This window comes from Bombyx mandarina, chromosome 22 (genome assembly GCF_030267445.1).
Source record: "Bombyx mandarina strain Sakado chromosome 22, ASM3026744v2".
Lineage (NCBI taxonomy): Eukaryota > Metazoa > Arthropoda > Insecta > Lepidoptera > Bombycidae > Bombyx > Bombyx mandarina.
In genome coordinates, this window is record NC_143228.1 from 8,549,129 (window position 1) to 8,569,753 (window position 20,625).

The window sequence follows — 20,625 nt, forward strand, 5'->3', positions numbered from 1 at the left end:
AAAAGCATAATCCTTGTCTTATATTCGTAGAAATTATCAGTGCAAAGTCATAACTTACATCGAAAAATAATAAGTAGTTTTTTGCCATTTCACATTCAGAAGGTAATGTTAAATAGGCTGTTTATAGTGCCCATGATCAAAAACCATTTTACCTCAATAAGTGACCATCACGGCGGCGAGAGTTCTGCCACGGGCTGTCTTCATAGCGGTACGCCTTGCGCAGTATGGGCGCGCAAGAACAAGATGAGAGCTTATTGCCCATCCCGCGCGAGCCACACTCGGCGCACTGCACTATGCTGCCTGAAATAGAAATAATTTCATAACACTAATCAACTGGGAAACCTAAGAAGACTGTATGACTATCGAGGGCATACTGGTTGACGCTTGTGAATTATGTGCCCACTGAGCGTCTCGCCGGATTTTCTCAGTGGGTCGCATTTCCGATCCGGTGGTAGATTCTGCGAAGCACTGCTCTTGCTAGGGCCAGTGTTAGGAACACCCCGGCTTGAGCCCCAAGAGCTCACCTACACATCAAGGAGAAGCTGAAATGGCATCTCAAGGCCATCAGCATAGGAAGGAGAAAAAATTGTAAATTATTTTTGCCTAAAATGTCCAATGAAACTTCAAGTTTGATGTAAAAGAATGTTAAACTATAAGAATAATATTTACAAAGCAATATCGGAAGTTTTTGGTTTTCAGTTATTCTGATTCGTCTGTTTATGTGGGTAGACTCATAGATAGACCCATTTCAAAGGCCCTTTTTTCCTTCACGTTGTACCTGCCAAGCACTGGTTTTTAGATTTTCCTCATTTTTTCATCAGTGAACGTTTTATTCGCCGTTTCTTCATCGATTTCCGTAGACCCCTATTTATATAGTTATACATCTCATTGATCCCCCGTTACGTTTTTGTTAACTCACTACGGAGACCATTGCCTAAATAAAAAACTTTGGGAAGGACTATTTAGGACTACAAATGTATTGAAAAAATGTATTGCAGCTACCATTGAATTAATAATTGTATGTAAGAGTTTAAGAGAGTTTCTTACTAAACAACATGAATTTAAAAATATCATCATATTAAACATATTCAAGTCCAGGTTTTATTAATGTACTTACTTTATAAAATCAAATAATTTTTTTTATCCATTAGTTATAGCATTAATCAGTTAACCCTAGGTGGACATTTGATCGAGTATCGTGCAAAAAAGTTACAAGTACACTGTATTGGTTTGAGGTAGAAAAAAAGCAGGGTAATATTACCTACATATTATGTATATTATTATACGATCCTATAAAACGCCCTTACATTAGCTAGCAATGATAATTTTATTACTACGTACGTATATGCAAGTTTATGAATTTTCGCAGGTTTCTTTTTATTACACGATCGTAAATACTATTTCATTTTAGATATTTTTATATTGCTGCTATTTGGTAGACGGCCCACTTGATACTAAGCCGTTATCAAAGCCAATAGACATCAAAGTGTTCATCCTGAGACCTTAATAGAAATATGGGATGTAGGTGTGATGCATTGAAATAATGTCTACAATGACCCACGATCTCGAACATACCATTGCTCCGGACTAATAATTGACAATACAAGCCTTTAAGGCACCACGTTTGCCCGACAGAAGAAACTAGACCGCAAGACATAAGATAGAAAGTTCGAGCAATACATACGCCATGCGCTTTTGTTTTCATTAATAGTCATTATATTATGTAAAATTGACACTTGTACTACACACCTGTCCTGGTGAAACTGGAAAGGACTTCGGGTCACTAGTAATCATTTCTTCCTAATAAAAAAAAGACTTCCATTTCACGTCTCAAGATGGGCAACGTCTTTCAGTTTTACAGAACAGATAATATAGACAGAGAAAAAAACATGTGTGTAGTTCACACACAGTAGAAAGCCTTCAGAAGTATTTAATTGCTAGTCATATGCTAATAATAAGGCTAAATCCTCTCAATGTATACTCGTACATATTTTGTCTATTTTAAGTAAGTATTTTTCGTTTAATCAAGTTTCAATTCGCAATGGAACTTTTTAGTTCGAAAATAATTAAATCTTGAAGTAGGTAGTATGCTTTTCTTAAAGATAATATTTCTAAATTAGGAAGACCTCAACTGGGCATTCACAAAAATTGGTTAAGCCGTACGTTGAGACACAGTTTCAGTAGTCTACACAAATCACTGAATTATTAATATTCGTTAAGGTTGCTGAGAATAAAATACATATTTAAATTGATTATGTAGATGATTCTTACCCGCGGTCCCGTGATGTCACCAGGTTCCATCGGTGCGAGATAAAGAGTGTGCGCGGTTGAGACTTTGGGACCTCTGCGTTCCGTGTCTGTATGAATGTTTCACGACGCCATGCTGAAACATCGCAATGGTAACCGAGAGCTCAATTAAAAATTTAAATTTATTATCTAATTTCGTGATCCATAGCAATTCAATTCAAATCTCAACGTTAACACCAAAGGAAAACGTTGAGTTGATTAAATTATTTCACAAACCATTTATTGATTTATTTATACAAAAAAATATGTTTAAAAGTTTTAAATGAATTCATTTCAAAATGCATGCAAGCATTTATTTTATTGATTATTATTTTATATAATGATTAATGTCCCATGATTTAGTGACACATCGAAATCACACGAAGCAGAGTAGCATGCAGGCTCGCATTATAAACTTGTTTACGCAATGCTATCAGTTGAGTTAACGTTTACAAATTTATTTACAAAGTAACGTGGTTATTTGGTTGACTAAATGGCATTGACATATTTTACCATGTTTGTGTAGTCACTTAGACGCATAATTATGAGTTCAGACATACATACGTAGCCTGACGTGTTTTCGTCAGTATTGCAGCCTTGAATTCTAAAACTTTCAGAAAAATCTTTTTTTTTTTTATATCATTTTCAGTGTAATGAAGTAATGATTGAGGATATAATTATTTACATCTTAACGTACATACATATATATTTTAATTTTGTTTAAAAGTCTCAAATTTGTGTAACTTTGTCATTTTAAAATAAAATCATGATCACGAAAATAATTATCTAGATACTAATCAAGTGAGAAGCCCCGCAACACGGTAACTTCATACTCACACCATCTCTAATTCCGCTGCTACCACCGGTCGTTTTAATATTTAGGACAACGAACTTCATTACGCAAAAAACTTAACATTTAATTAAAGATACCATTACTTTGTCCAATAAACGCCTTAGAGGTTTAATGAAACCTTTATTAATTTAATAAGTATAGTCTTACTGAGAGATTTGAGCTTTCCTTTTAGAAAACTAAAAATAGCTAATCATTATCACTGATATTTTTATTCGTGTTTAAACCTATCACTTACCACTACGTTAACAAATTGATAGTGAAATTAAGAAGTTGCCTTGTGATAAATTTCTATCTGAAGGTAATTAAAATTTTAGAGCTACATTTCAATCCCCAAGTTGGTAGACGGGGCCTTCAATCATACTAGATTAGTCTAACCGTATGTGGGTCAGCTCAGCTTTGGCTTCGTATTTTAAAATTTTTACTGAAATATGCAGGTACTTTTGACGTTAATTCGACATCTGGGGCAGAGCTGTGCATCTGATTATTATTCAGCTCACCACAACTAATATTTTAATTGTTTCTCATTGTGCTTCGGTTAGAATTAAGAATGATATTGTCTTTTCAAAGTTAGTTCTTTGTTAATGTAAGAATTTCATACCGAAATTGAAATCATATTTAACAGTTTTGTACAACACGAACGATAAAAAATCTGACATTTAAATAAGCACGGCAAAGATTGTTTGTATTAAATAGCCTGTTATTATTCGATAGTTACACATACGCTGCTACTCTTATTGGAGAAATAAAATACTATATATGTAATGAAATAGACTTGGTGCATTATTCATAGAAAATATCATCTTCAAAGGTATTTATTACTCTAGGCGCGGTGGCATTGGTTTTATCTAGCGTGACCTTAGTAAATACATTTTATAGTTAAATAAATATTTGGATTTAAGCGAAAAATATACGTGATCGTGTTAAATTATGTCTGTAAAGGTGAAATATAAACTTAAACAAGTCTCCCATTAGTTATGTCATGATCACAACCTTTCTTGTTTGAATTATGTGTATGCTCAATTTATCGTAATTTTTTAAATAATCGTATGTGACCATGCATAAACTAATTGGTTGAAATATTTTAAGGTGCAGAAAATAGGTGTAGGTTTATGTATTGGTATTTCAGCAGTTAGTTATTATCGCAAAATTTTCTTATTTATTGGACATTCACGAACGGGGTAGGGAATACAAACACTCCATGTGCAAATTATTTTAAAGGTGCTACGAACCTCAAGATTGTTCCAATTATGCGCTGAAAATTTAGCAGCTTCCACGCTCTCTTTAGCACCCATTTTAGCGAACTTGTGAAATCACTCGAAAAAACTAGGTATGACAATTCGTTTTATATGTGTATGCTCTGAGCTCGTAATGATAATGTGCACTATGACCAGTCTCTTTGGATACAAGTCGATTTTAATAATATTTTAAGTACCTCGATCTTCGGTCGTTCGCTAAGTTAAAAATTCACAGCGCTGAATAGTAAATGAAGGGTGGTGTATGTTGCAGCGAGCGAGAGAGAACACGGCAGCAGCTCGAGATGCAGGCGCGGCGCGACACGAGTCGCGTGTAAACACCGCCAGCTGCTGGCTGCGGACAGCTCTGGGCTGCTCCGTTGACCACCCACACCGCCGACACACACACCAACACACTCTCGTACAATCGACAGGTACCTTGGCGTCTAATCCACCACTCAGGATTCGGTACACCTTCGATTATTTAGTATTTTCTAAGTGCGCAGAATGTTGTGTGCGGAGGTATAGTTGATCGAGCTTTGTGGTAAAGCGACACCGGCGGCTCCTCTAAACGTCAGAGCAGACTGGGTCGCGAATCAAGCGTGCGTGGCGGCGCTATGTGCGCACAGACTAGTCGGCCGCCACCGCGCAACGACCGTCCGCCGAAAGCCGAGACGCAGCGACGCCCAAACCTAGCAAAATTACGGCTACAGCGCCCTCAATCTCGGAGATGTAACCACAAACTCGTTTCAATACTTAATACACTAAACGTTAAATCCAATCGAGATCTACAATTAACGTTTAATTCGACTTTAATAATAATTCTTTAAATTAATTTAGCTGATATTGATATATTTTGAAATTAAGAAGATTATCAATGGACGTAGAGAGCGGTGCGACGGGAGACGGGAGATGCGCGCGCAGTCTCCCCGAGACAACATTCGATTTTGGTCCATGGTTGTTGGATGCTTACTGAGGCCCACTGAAAGCTTTAATAGTTCATTCTGGACTAAGAACAAGTAACTTGTTCTATTATCAAAAATATTTAATTTGATTTTTTTCTCGGTCATTTCGACAAATTATCAGAAACAAGTATGAAAAACAGATTAATTGGTTCACCAACTCCGTAATTTATTACATTTGTTAATGACGGGAACTACTAATGTAACAGCCGCAGTAACAACACATTTTATCTTTTATGAGAACATAGTTAGACCACAGACCAGACAACGTTTCCATTAGGTGAAGTAAATTAAAATGTCTTTAACCTTCTTTAACCCTTGGTAAAAATATATTATATGTAAATAAAAAGTACAATTTCAAACAAAATCGAAACTCTATCTGTAGGAAATGAGTATAATACTTTAACTGATAATTGTTTATTTATTTATTTATTGCTTATATGGTTGGACGAGCTCACAGCCCACCTGGTGTTAAGTGGTTACTGGAACCCATAGTCATCTATAACGTAAATGCGCCACCCACCTTGAGATATAAGTTCTAAGGTCTCAGTATAGTTACAACGGCTGCCCCACCCTTCAAACCGAAAAGCATTACTGCTTCACGACAGAAACAGGCAGGGCGGTGGTACCTACCCATGCGGACTCACAAGAATTCCTACCACCAGTATTGAATTTTTGGAAATGAATTGAATGAATATTTGGAACCGGGTCGCCTCTTATATTTACGCTATAGAGTTTAGCATCGGTTGGTTTACGGGTTCGTATATTATCCGCTTTCTAGTTAAACTATTCGTTAGTCAAACTATTAATTTTATCATATTTGGAAGCCACTTTCAATACTCTTCGTCTGTGAAAGCTTCCATTTCATCTAATCTTTTACTCAACCCAGCCAACATAGTATTTTGATTTTTTGCCATGTACCTTGTTGTTATTCAAATTTTAATTAACATACAAAAGCCAAAACCGTATATAATAATAAAAAGGCAATTACAGTGAAAAAGGTTTTTATGTATAAATAAAACTTTGCCTCTGTTAGTAATACTATCGGACCCGACCGACTTTGTCCCATTCATAGGTCTTAAATCTGAAGATTTCAAACTTCTTTGAATAATTAGTATTATTTTTCAAAGTGGTTTCAAAAGTAGTATTTTTCAAAGTTTTGAATAAGAATAAACAATCTGTTCTGGTGATTTTTTTAATAAAAAAAGTTAATTTATTGAATTGTAAATCTAAGCAATTCTCGAATCCACTAGAACACACAAAAAAAATCGTCAAAATTTGTCCTACCATTTAGGACGAGTTTAGTTACGTACAAACGCACAGAAGAAATATATATATAAAGTAAATTTAATTTATAATAGTAAGTTTTCCAGCACAAATGTTTCTATATTCTGGAACTTCTGTATAGATGGTACAATTACATTTATACGTAGATTTCCTCGGAATGTCTTTGTTAAATATATTGATAAAAAACATCCTAAAATGCTTCCTTTTTTACATAATTGAGCTGTTGGTAGTGCAAGCTTACTCCTAGTATTTAAATTGTCAGATAAAACCGTAAATCTACGGAACTTTAGAAATGTTTTTCTTTCGCGTTCAATAAATAAATATTTGGATGCTAAAGTGAAAGTTACACTGCGTGTCTTGCTTGTTAAGCATCACTCATAACTAATTGGTAATTGCAATAAGTACGAATGGCCACAAGACAGGTATTTATAGCATTTTCGTCAGTACGCATCAAGATAGTCTTTGGCAAGCGTTTTCGTCTTAAGGTATTTTTAGTGGACGGTTAAAAAATGACTACTACTACTTAATATCAATTGGGCCTCGATCTTCTTCAAAACCCAATGACTGCAGTAAAATAAAATGAAAGCATAACTTCCAGCAGATTTTGCATATATGCAAGTCCCAAACAACCAAATACGGCCAGTATTCATTCCGCCGAGCTAAAACATCAGTGTTGAAGTTATAGGTTTAATTATTATGATTATTTTAGTATTAAAAATTAAAGACGTGTGGGTTGTGTACGCCTTTCTATGACACTGTCAAAAATATATTTTAAAATAATAAAAAATATGACAGAGGCTAGCTGTAAAATCTCATAATGTAAACAGCATTAAAAGCATATTATGCAAGAAAAGTTAAACAACTAATTTATTGGAAAAACTAGCGACCCGCCCTCGCTTCGCTTCGGAAACATTAAAACACACATGAAACAAAAAAAAAAAATATTTATAAAAGTAGCCTATGTTCATCAGGGACAATGTCGGCTTCTAATGGAAAAAGAATTTTTCAAATCGGTCCAGTAGTTTCGGAGCCTATTCGAAACAAACAAATAAACAAATCTTTCCTCTTTATAATATTAGTATAGACAAAAAGCTGTAGAACAAGAATATAGTAAAGTTGGTTTATCAATAGAAAATAGTTATACCTAACTACGAAAATCTATCATTTAGGTTTCATTTTTGCATGTTTATATCCTACTGTAGAGTAGGATATAAACATGCAAAAATCCGAAATGTATATGTAATTACTTCGCTCCAAAAATAGACAGAATCTTAGTATCTACTGTGGCAGCTCAGAGGTCACAATATTCATAACCCTAAATTACTGTATATATGTATTATATACAGTCAAATTCAAACAATAATGCTATCTACTTGCGAATGTCGAACCCTTCTTCAAAATATTTGGCAATTTGTCTCTGAAGATATATTTATTTATTTTAATTTATTTAATCATATATATAACACCATGCTTACTATGAAAACAATACCTTAATAACTTAGCTATACTCGAACAAGTTCTAAACAGTATTTAAACACAAGGCAGTATACGTTACTAAGCATGCATTAGCTCTTATTATTATTATTACAAACTAATTATTAAAAGTCAAGTCATTTTAAATTTAAAATCAGTTTTTAAGTTTAAAATCAGTTACCAAAAGTCTTTGCAAATTATGTGTGGAACATATGTGTAACGAAGTTAAGCATACATATGTGCAATTTGTTCAACTTCACTGTGCGACATCCAGTCACCTGCTTATCTCCACAATGCAGAAAGCGGTATATACCCTTTTGTTTTACCATACTCCCGTCGCCTAATATATTTACAAGTTTGCGTTGTGGCGCATGCTAATAAACTTCAGTAGGTCAAATTCAAAGTTATAATAGCCGCAGTAGTCATATACATAAATACGTTAATAAAATTATAGTTGGTTAATTTATTTAAAGTTGGTTACTACATGATAATAGTGATCAACTCAATAAAAAATCATAAATATTTTTTATTACTAACTGTTTCCAGCGGCTTCGTCTGCGTATTCAAGCAAAAGTCTCCGATGAATGAGTTGCTTTTTGGGAATAAAAGGTAACCTGCGCCATACTCTTCTACCAATTTAAAAAGTTATGTTCATTCATTGCTTTATTTCGACGTGAAAGAAGGACAAACAAACAAGCACACTTTTACATTTGTAATATTAAAAAGCATATATTTCATTAAAAAACTATAAAATTAAAATCCAATCCAATTACTTTTAGTGACCGGGCATACTGTAAGCCCGCACGGGTAATTATTACCACTACCCTATCTGTTTCTGTCGCGAAGAAGCCATGAATTCCAATTTAAAGTGTTTGTCTATGGTTTCCGATAACCACTTAACTCTAGGTGGACCATTCGTTCACTTGTCTATACATACATACAAAAACTAAAATTTTGAAGTCGTCGTGGCCTAAAGGATAAGACGTCCGGTGCATTCGTATGTAGCGAAACACCGGTGTTCGAATCCCGCAAGCGGGTACCAATTTTTCTAATGAAATACGTACTCAACAAATTGTTCACGATTGGTTTCCACGGTGAAGGAATAACATCGTGTAATAAAAATTAAACCCGCAAAATTATAATTTGCGTAATCACTGGTGGTAGGACCTCTTGGGAGTCCGCACGGGTAGGTACCACCACCCCGCCTATGCGTTTCGGTTCGAAGGATGAAGTAGCCGTTGTAACTATACTTGAGACCTTAGAATTTGTATCTCGAGGTGGGTGGCGCATTTACGTTGTAGATGTCTATGGGCTCCAGTAACCACTTAACACCAGGTGCGCTGTGAGCACGTCCATCTATCTAAGCAATAAAAAAAAATGTAAAAAAAAACATAATAATGTGTTTTTATATATATCAGGCATATCACTGGTGGTAGGACCTCTTGGGAGTCCGCACGGGTAGGTACCACCACCCCGCCTATTTCCGCCGTGAAGCAGTAATGCGTTTCGGTTCGAAGGGTGGGGTAGCCGTTGTAACTATACTGAGACCTTAGAACTTATATCTCATGGTGGGTGGCGCATTTACGTTGTAGATGTCTATGGGCTCCAGTAACCACTTAACACCAGGTGGGCTGTGAGCTCGTCCACCCATCTAAGCAAAAAAAAAAAAAAAAAGAAAAAAGAAAAAAAAAAAATATATATAAATCAGGATATTTCTAAATGTATTGCAAATTAAAATACAACTGGTGAATCTAATATATACTAATACTAGATGACCCGGCGAACTTTATTCGGCCTTACAATGTTCATGGTCAATTTTTTATTTGGATAATTAATATAACTTAAAATAGCAAGTATTTTAATGATACTTTATTGGCCATGTATTTTAGCTGTTATTATTATTATTATTGTATTTTCTTGTTCTTCTTCAGTCCTTTCACTCGCAATGTTTCGAATCCTAGTTGCATTACGGCTTCGTCGGGAATGATTTGATCGTGCCGGTCGCGACATGACTTTCTTAATGATTACCTATCTCGGCAATTCAATCGGTCAATTTCAAAATTCTACTATAATTAACCATAGACTACATTACGTTTAGCTGTCAGCTGCATTTTGTTATTCCATATCAGTTGCGTTTTGTTATACCACGTTTTATGTCACGTCCCACGGGAACGTGATAAAAATCACGTATCCTATGTCCTTCTCCTGGTTCTAAGCTACTTCCCCACCAATTTTCAGCCAAATCAGTTCAGCCGTTCTTGAGTTATAAATGGTGTAACTAACACAACTTTCTTTTATATATATAGATTTTAAAGCTGAAGAGTTTGCTTGTTTAGTTGAACGCCCTAATCTCAGGAACTGCTGGTCCGATTTGAAAAATTATTTCAGTGTTAGAAAGCCCATTTATTGAGGAAGGTTATAGGCTATATAGCAGAACGCTAAGACCAATACTAGCGGAGCATTAATAAAGAATGTTTCAAAATCGGGTTCTTTTTTCCTTTTGAGAGAAAGCCGCTGCGTACGCTGCGGAAACGGTTAAAGTTTCACTAAAATAATGTACGAGTATGACAGAATTATTCACCTTTAAAAGTTCTGAAAAAAGTCCGCGACAGCATGTCTATATTTTAAGGTTGGCTCACTATACCTTTCCACCTTTCAATGCTAACAAAATTTGCTCTAAATAAACCGTTATTTCTGAAGGTGTTTTTATAAAAATGATATTAATCCTTATCCAAATAAATACGTTATTCATTCCAAGTATTTAATTTAAAAAAAAATTGTTCTTGACATCATTTGATTTCTATGAGTATCTTAGAAGAAATCGCAGTTTTAAAATAACATCGCAACAAAATAATGATCAAGCGCATAATAATGATGTTTTTTTTTATGATTGAAGGATTACTGGTGGCCCGGAGGCCTTTCCAGTTTCACCAGGACAGGTGGGCGAGCAAAGGCTCAGCTAGAAGGGGTGGGATTTGCTAACAGCTGCCCGAGCGCCTCCGAAGGAGACCTAACAGCTCAAGAGCAGCTGCTTCACGAATGAATCTACTACCGGATCGGAATCGCGACCCGCTGAGAAGATCCGGCGAGAAACTCAGCGAGCTGATTCATGGGTTAGGTTGCACGTCGAACTCTTTGTCGAGTTCGACGAGTACGGTTACCGGGGTCACTAAGCCTGCTCCTAGTGTTAGAGCTGAAGGCTTCTAATGCAAAGGTTATTGGATCTGATGGATCCGTAACGACGTGAAATAATGATGTACAAGCCGCAGGCCGGCCGGTGCGTGGCGGCATAGAATAAGAAGAATAACAAGAAATACCCAAATCACTTCAAGATAGGCTTTGAAAATTGTAGATTTTTCTCGACTTCCCCAGAATCCCATCATCAGATCCGAACCTGATGATTACAGAACCATTCAGGAAGTCTACCGTTTCGAACAAAAAAAATAGAAAAAAGAATTATCAGAATCGGTTCAAGCATTATTGAGAAATCGATGAACATACATAGAAAAAAAATGGTTGTCGAATTGATACCCTCCTCTTTTGAAGTCGGTTAAAAAACGTGTTTTTTTTTATTGCTTAGTTGGGTGGACGAGCTCACAGCCCACCTTGTGTTAAGTGGCTACTGGAGCCCATAGACATCCACAACGTAAATGCGCCACCCACCTTGAGATATAAGTTCTAAGGTCTCAAGTATAGTTACAACGGCTGCCCCACCCTTCAAACCGAAACGCATTACTGCTTCACGGCAGGAATAGGCGGGGTGGTGGTACCTACCAGCGCGGACTCGCAAGAGGTCCTGCCACCAGTAATTACGCAAATTATAATTTTGCGGGTTTGATTTTTATTACACGATGTTATTCCTTCACCGTGAAAGTCGATCGTGAACATTTGTTGAATACGTATTTCATTACAAAAATTAGTACCGGCCTGTGATTTGATCACAAGTGCATATGTATGATATGATATGTCCTTTAAGCCTTACAAAACCCTCTAACGCCACTAAATTATTTATTACCAGCTGTTACGCGCGACAATTGCAAGTAATTGAAAAAAAAGGGTGCGTCTACTTATGTACGCGCGTAAGAAGTTATACTTTATTTTTATTATATTTATTTCTTTTTTTTTATTTAAACTTTAATCAATTTGAAAAAAAATCGATTAAAGAATATCCTCAAACACGCATATTGGACATCCCTTTTCTTGACATCGTATAAATTCGGTAATTCTCGGTACGGTTCGGAAAGTTCACCTACGGCTATATTCAGACTCGCCAAGTTACGTCGGTCGTATTGTAATGAGCGATTTAGTGGGCAACTTCATTCTGTTAATTTTGAGTCACGGTGCGCGCGCATCGTAAAATTTCACTCTCATCAATTTTTCATAACGTGCCTAAAGAAGTATAACTTCAAAAGTGCCAATGATTTTTTTCTAAAGTATCACGTAATTTTTCTAAAGATCATAAAATAATTTCCCGTGGTAATGAGATGTGTTTCGGGATAAACGGGAGCCTGGGTATGTCACACCCTGACATAAAAGTATCACTTTAAAAAAGTAACGTAAATACGTTGCTTCGTTTCAACTTGAAAGAAAAATAAATAAACATTTAAACAAAGAGACATCCTTTCAAATTTATGAAATTAAAAATTATGGATTATTATGGATTTATTTTATGGATTACAAAGTATGAATTAATTTGTTTTACAATGATATCTACTTGTCCTAAATCTTGCAAAGTAATGAAGAGAAAACGTAATTTCAATGAAACATATTTAATTCTCCGGAGATGTAGGTACAGTCAATAATGATTGTACTACTGAATACCGTATCAGCGGATTCACGGAGCGTAATCAACTGCAGAACGATTTCACTTCACGTATCGAGACTTGATAAATGAGTTTTTCCAAGTCTAAACCTTAATGTGAAATCAATTATCCAAACACAGATTAAATTCCCAACTTCGTTAAACACCACTGTGATATCAGTGCTGATAGTTAATGCTGACAGTCGCTTCGAAATATCTTTTTTGATTTAAAATCATGCAATATTGTTACGCGCTTGGGTTCGGGATTAATAAAAAATCTACCGAAGTACAGATTAAAACTCTGTGTAACACTTAGACCACTCACTGAACACTTTACAATTCGTAATGCACTTCTTCCGCTTCGCTTCCGGTGCGGATATGTGATTCATTCGCTATTTCACTTCGAGTAGATCCGATTACTATTCATATCATCTTTGCAACGTTTTTATAGTCGATACGACAACTGTAGAGTTATCGAGAACGTTCCTGACAGGTCGAGTAGTTTCGATTTGTGTTTCCGCTATTTGATAATAGGTGGCGTTGTACTTCTCGACTTTACTAGTTCTTTTGATATTCGTTTCTGCTATTCAACGACAGATGGCGTTGTTGTTACCGGCGTAACAATATTATAATTATAGGCATTATACCTATAGCGCGATGCCACTATGACGAACTGCATCTTTCCCGCGGGGTTGGAAGGCGCAGATATTATCGATATACATAAGCCGGGCAAACCGAAAAACGAACTCGCGAACTGCAGACCCATCAGTCTCCTCCCAGCGATAGGCAAACTATACGAACGACTGCCTTCGTAAGCGCCTTTAGAACTTCATAACAGAGAAAAATATATTAGTCGACGAGCGGTTTGGATTCTGCGCCAAACACTCGTGCATCCATCAAGTGCACCACGTCCCGCAGCATATCTTAATAGGGCTGAAGAGGCGGAAACCTATCCCGACTCGAGCGTTTTTCTTCGATATCGCGAATGCGTTCGTCAAAGTCTGACACAACGGTTTGATCTACAAACTGTATAACATGGGGGTGCCAGACAGGTTCGTGTTATCATACGAGGCTTCTCGTCGAACCTTTCGTTTCGATATCGAATGGAGGGAACTCGCTCTCGCCCCCGTCATCTGACGGTCGGAGTTCCGCGAGGCTCCACGCTCTCCCCGTTATTCTTTAGTTTGTATATCAATGATATATAGGTCTCCGGAGGCCTATCTAGCGCTCTTCGCCGATGACACGACTGTCTACTACCCGTGTAGGAAGAGGTCGTTAATGCATCGGAGACTCCAGACCGCAGCAGCCATTATGGGATAGTGGTTTCGGAAGTGTCGTAATGACATCAACCCCACGAAAAGCACAGCGGTGCTCTTCAAAAGGGGTCGCCCACCGAATACCACTTCGAGCAGTCCACTCCCTAAAAGGCACGTCAATACCTCCGCCATTCGCCCTATTACCGTTTTCGGCCAGCCCGTACCGTGGGCCTCGAAGATCAAATATCTAGACGTCGCCCTCGACAGAGGGATGACAGTCCGTCCCCATAAAAACGCTACGCGACCGAGCCGCGTTCATAGGTACTAGGATGCCTCTATCAGATGATTTGCAAGCGAAGTAAATTGTCCCTTCGTAATAAAGTGACACTCTACAAAACTTGCATAAGCCCGGTGCATGACCTATGCAAGTGTAGTGTTCGCTCCCGTGGCCTGCACTAATTTGAAATCCCTTCAAATCATCCAATCTCATTTTTGCACGATAGTCAGAAACGTAGATCTCCACGACGATCTGGAACTTAACCCCATCAGTAAATATTTTCAGTCGAAATCATTTGTCAGTCAATCATTTGAGGGTAATTTCGAGAAGACGGCACAATATGAAAACCCTCTCGTCGTGGCCGCCGGTAACTACATTACCGATCCTGCGGACCGAATGGCAAACAGTCGACGTCGCCCTAAGCACGTTATTTCGGATCCCCTGATCCACTAACGATGCTTTTAAGTACATCAAGCACCGGTCACCGTTCTCGTCATCATTACATTAAACCATAGACACAGCTCACAGACCTTCTCGCCGGATCTTCTCAGTTGGTCGCGTTTCCAATCTGGTGGCAGATTCTGCGAAGCACTGCTCTTGCTGGTGTTAGTGTTGCAAATTGTCTCAGGTTGAGTTCGTGAGCTCACCTACCCGTCCAGGCGTAGCTGAAATAACCTCGTAGGCTACCAGCGAATAGGTAGGGGAAAAAATGGTTGCAGTTAGGCTACTAGCTGAAATTTACAAAATAATCGAATATTTATAGGTAGACAAATAGCTATAGAACCACCAATACTTTGTTATACTGAACACAGAATCTTTATATCGAATAATTCAGTAAAAAAGCAAATCCCTGTCACTTCAAATTCGTGTGGTCAAGAAATAAACATTATTTTGCTTACTATGAAAAAAATCCTTTCCTATATTAATGTATAGGAATTAATGGAATTGAATTTGTAATTTATCTACGGCTGGGAATAATCTACAAATTCAAATGAATTTCATTTTCAAAATATGGAAGTCTATTTTCAATTTCAGTCACTAAGTTTGTATTTTTTTCATAAATATGGATACGATAAAAATACTAGTAATTATGGAATATGAGTTCCGTCGCAGTAGTAGTACTGCACAAAAAGCTCACAACATTAACGACGTGTGCAAAGGAAACAATACAAACGACCGTACGACTCGTTATTGGTTTGAACGCTCCCGACTCGGAATTTTGATTTAAAAATGTCCCCGTGGTCGCCCGAAAACTAAAGTCAATAACGTTGAATTAAAGGCGATAGTGGCGAAGCTGACGATACTCAATCTACCGATAAGTTAGCATCAGCTTTCAACGTTAGCATTAAAATAATAGTGGTCCATTTGCGTCAAAACGGCATGGTAGAAAAACTTGAAAAAAGGGTGCCGCACGAACTGAACGATCGCCAGCGCGACGAACGCGTTAAGGTATGTCTTGTATTGCTTAACAGAAACAGAAACGAAGAGTTTTTGAACAGCATTGTCACTTGCGATGAAAAATGGACTGTTGTTAATTATAAGGGATCATCATGTTGGTTAGACGCTAGTTCAGCTAGTTCGAAGTTAGTCGAAGCTCGAAACGGAAACTTAACACGTGAAAAACATGGTCACTATTTGGTGATCTAGTGCCGGTATAGTTCAGAGCTTCTTAATAAAATGCATCAGTATTATTGCAAATTTGTACTCTGAAGTACTAGATTCAATGACGGAGAAGTTGGCAAAATCTGGCCAGCTTAAGTTCATCGCTCACCTCCGCTGCACCTAGACGACAACGTTCGACAACCAACGGCTCAACAAACGATCTCTAAGCCACAAGAGCTAGGGTTAGAAGTTTTGCGTCATACACCGCACCCACCATAACCTGCGCCGACAGACTCTGTACGTTTTCCGAGGTTTGGATAACTTCTTAGCAGGGAAATAATTCAATACCCGAGAAGCTGTACAAAGAGATTTTTAAGAGCTTGAGAAGGCTTTCCCGTACACTTTGATTCATGAAGAAGATTAAAAACCACCACGACGCTGGTAAAAATGCATCGATACCATATGTTAATAATTTGATTGAAAGAAATAAAAAATATTCATAAAAATACTCTTATGTATATCAAACGGCAAGGTAAAGGACCTAATATTTTTCTGTACGTAACGTAAACTGCAAAAATGTCTTTAATAGTTAAAAGTGACTTTTTTAAATGTTATACGTATTAAATTAATCCAATTTTCAGATGTTTCCCTTTACTTCTGCTACAAGACCTGCCCCCTTGCAATAATTGATAATTCTTTGTCAACTGGTGCTTTAGGGCTTGATGAGCCACAAAACATAGCTATATCTTTTGATTGCCTTGACTGTTAACTTGAGACTTTTAACAACACTTCCTTCCGCCGTTGATCTTAGTATTTGGATTACGATCTAATGTGTCGGGCAAACACTGAGACGGACAACTCTCCTGGCTGAACCCATGCTCGCCCACTTGTCCTGGTGAAACTGGAAAGGTCTCAGAGACAACTAGTATTCCTTGCTTCCTAGAAAAATAAAAAACGGACAACAAAGTACTGCTATAAAGGCTTCTTTTGAGTACTCGAACCCTAAAAGGCTGAAACATGGAATACACAACGCAGGTTTTGAATGGCTCGACTTTCATCTGCTAATTGGTAAATTAATAAATCGTAACGATTCGCTTAAAGTACGACACTGATTTTTCCATAACTAACCAATTGATGATTTTTAAAAACGAAAATAACATATTTTTGCTTCCTTAATTTTTTGGCCAAAGATAAAAACAGCCTATTATTGTTTTCTAATTGACTAGGAATTTATCCTCTACAGTATTATCTTTAGTTATTTCTTAAGGAGTTTTTTGTAACGAACACCCAAAAGATAGAATAAAAAAATCAGTTTAAAAGAATCTTGAGCCCATAATCTGCCGCATAGTGTCTGTGTCTTGTAAAGCCTTATCCTGATACAGAATGAACTGTTCCTCTGTACGCCTTATCGAAACATGATTGTCGTTATTGTGTGAAATTTAAGTGTTCGGTTTTACTTTTGCTTTTTGATTTTTTACCTTAATTAATATAGAAATGCATGCCGCATAGAAGTTCAGTCGTAAAATAAATCAAAAGTTTGGTGAACCAATCGGAATCCTACGATTTTTTATGTTGTTTATTACAGCTAATCTTTGATTACGCTTTCAGGGTAAATCTCTAGCATCAGCTCCAGCTCCAACTTTAGACCGGTGCATTTATATGCTGATCGTATGGCTAAAACGCGAAACGAATAGCGGACGAAATTATTTTAAATATCAACGTAACAATAATTTTCTGCTAACATTAAAACTAGAATGTGAATGTATTTTTGCATGATAATCAATACTGGAAAGACGTAATTCTAACTTTAGGACCACTTGAAATAACTGTACTTTATACTACGATGCGAATGGATGATGAGAATTTCGATATCGGCCGCCAAAAGACCTTGTCTGAGAAGCTCCAAGATATTTGATGGAATAATAATGATGCTTCTAATCACTAAAAGCTTTAAATGTTCACACTACGTTGTTCATGATCATTCATATCTAACTTACCGTTTAGTAATAACGTCAATTACAATCCAATTTTAATTAATGTTTGGAGCTGATTTTTTGTCTGTTTTGTCACAATTTATCTAAAAACACAACCGCAAGGAATTAATGAATGCAAAACATTTTTCTAATTATTATTTTTGTCAAACCTAATTACTTTACAGTACAAAAGAAAAAACGTTTATTGTTCATAATATCATCTACACTCTACAATAACTGTGAATTTAAATTTTAGAAAAATACGGTATATTGCCCATGTGATTACCTAACTCCCTGTAAATAGACATATCTACTACGAATTAATACATTATTCTATTTGCTGTTTCGGGATTTTCATTGAAAAGCCAATGAATAAGTAATAATTGATACACAGGAGCAACAAGATAATAAGACAGACTGAAGAACTCGTGAATAGACTAGCGAATGACACCGTTGCATCTGGCCTCTAAGGGCGGTGTCTATTACCAAGCGGTCATATGAATCAGGAAATCTGTTTGTCACAGAACATAATCGGATGTGTTGGGTCGTCATGCACCTTATTCACTTATTAAGCTCAGGAACAGAGAAGAAATTTTAGAAACGTGAAATTATTTGCACGGTTAGTGTGCAGGGCGCGGCGTGCGTGTTAGCCCGGTCGGAGCGCGGCGCGGCACACACTAGGGCGGGCGGTGGACTCGGCAGCGTTACGTCAGCGCGGGGTGAGGCGCGCGGGGAGCCCCGCACTACTGCATCCTCCGAGCACCCATCTTCGCTCAGCCCCCGTGAAAAACGTGACAACTCTACGCCGACCTTATGATACCGCATCTGTTTTGTAATACACTCTTATCGTTTACCTGAAGCTGTTCGTAATGAACCAGAACCTTACTCATATATTTAGTTATAGCGACCCGCCCTCGCTTCGCTTCGGAAACATTAAAACACACATGAAACCAAAAAAAAAAAATAAAAAAAAAAATAAAAAAAGTAGCCTATGTTCATCAGGGACAATGTCGGCTTCTAATGGAAAAATAATTTTTCAAATCGGTCCAGTAGTTTCGGAGCCTATTCGAAACAAACAAACAAACAAATCTTTCCTTTTTATAATATTAGTATAGAAGTATAGATAAACTGGAATGTTCAATGGAACAAAAATCAAGATGTAATTTTTTTCACTAATGTTCTCAATATTGAATGCTAAAACAAAATCGAAGAAATAGTCTATACACGTTTCTCACGACTTCCTCACAAGTCTTTTTAGTTTGTTAGCTAAGTAGTTCTGAGATTTTTTTGTGACTAACAAGAACATGGATCTTATCATTATTATCATTTAACACTAATTGGATATTCTCCATTAAATGTTAAAAATATTTCAATAATTGAACAAATTTGTTTTCCCTTATACTAATTTTACAGGCAGTACCTTATAATAATAGCCAGTAGGGAAGACTCCGTTAAGGTATTTTTATAGGCTTTAAATGTGCTAGTCTGTTCACGGCCCACCTGATTTTAAGTGATAGTGTTAGTCAGTAGACAATCAAATCATAAATTCCACCGATGATGCCACCCGTTTTATGATATGAAACCGAAATCTGCATTGTATTGGCTGTCCTATTCTGGAATTGCTGCATGGCAGAAATAAGAGGTGGAAGGGAGGAAATTTTACCTCTCCAGGCGTGCTCACACCACGTTCTATTAATTAAATTAAATGGCTTAAAATTGAGGACATGCTTCAACGATTGGCGTATATTTTTGCTATGTTACGAGAACATTTTCAATAAAAATTGTTAACGTTGTGTTCTCCAAAAACAAGCATTCTTTTTTTGTAGTAATTGGATGTAAATGACGTTTAAATTATTTAGGCACTGCTGGTCAATGTTCACAGCTATACAATAGTAAAAACAAACGATATTAGTTGATATTTATTGGAGATACTGTCAAAAAGGAACATAAGGGAGAAATTCCCAAAAAAAAAAGTATTAAAATCGGTAAAAAGGTTAGGTATGTCTGTTAAATCAACCACTTTAGTAGGGCTTTTGCTCGATAATTTACGGATACTTTCATATTTTTCCGGGCAGTCACATATCGGTGGAAGGTATTGTATAGTGTCTAATAATGGCCATTGAACATTAGCTATTTTTCATTATTATAGCTAACAATATAGACATCGCGTTTAAAAAAATCTTTTACTTACAGACACGCTCATACACTCTATTTGAAAATCAGATTTTAACATAAGAGCTTTTCTATAATGAACATGTCCAGTGATAAAAGATATATTGAATTATAGGTATATTTTACCTATGAAGTTGATTATGACGGCGTATGATTAGTTGGCGCCATCTAGTTACGCTTCGAAGAACCAGCCGGCCGAGAGGCCTGACGTTCGTCCTGTAATGAAAAGTGGCGGAAAGAGATGCCTATCGCGATAAACCTTACCTCCATTGTCGATCCACATCCAGAATATGAGTGCGTGTCTGACTTTTACCTCTAAGCAAGAGAAATATATTGATGAAAATAAAATATGAAATATCTGTCTATCTCGTCATTGCATTGGAATTCCAGAATTCCGTAGTTACTATTAAATATTAGACCTAAAGGAAAAAAGGTTATGAAAAGAAAAACA

The 20,625-nt window shown here is 36.8% G+C and overlaps 1 protein-coding gene across 9 annotated transcripts in view; it reads right to left on the reverse strand.

Annotated features, from left to right (window-relative positions):
• The window catches only part of sif (guanine nucleotide exchange factor still life), a 116,309-nt gene extending 97,601 nt beyond the window's left edge, over nt 1–18,708 (reverse strand). For 3 of the 9 annotated variants that reach the window (XM_089737015.1, XM_089737013.1, XM_089737012.1), the window contains exons 1-3: nt 4,369–6,388; nt 2,272–2,383; nt 153–300 (exon numbers count right to left, since the gene is read on the reverse strand). In XM_089737015.1, the coding sequence (XP_089593141.1) occupies nt 153–262 (110 nt within the window). In that variant the 5' untranslated portion in view covers nt 263–300; nt 2,272–2,383; nt 4,369–6,388. Of the gene's footprint in view, nt 1–152; nt 301–2,271; nt 2,384–4,368; nt 6,396–18,026; nt 18,107–18,288 lie in introns of those variants that run through there. The other 6 variants (XM_089737009.1, XM_089737008.1, XM_089737011.1 and 3 more) reach the window with 6 other exon arrangements.
• Nucleotides 18,709–20,625: the final 1,917 nt, after the last annotated feature.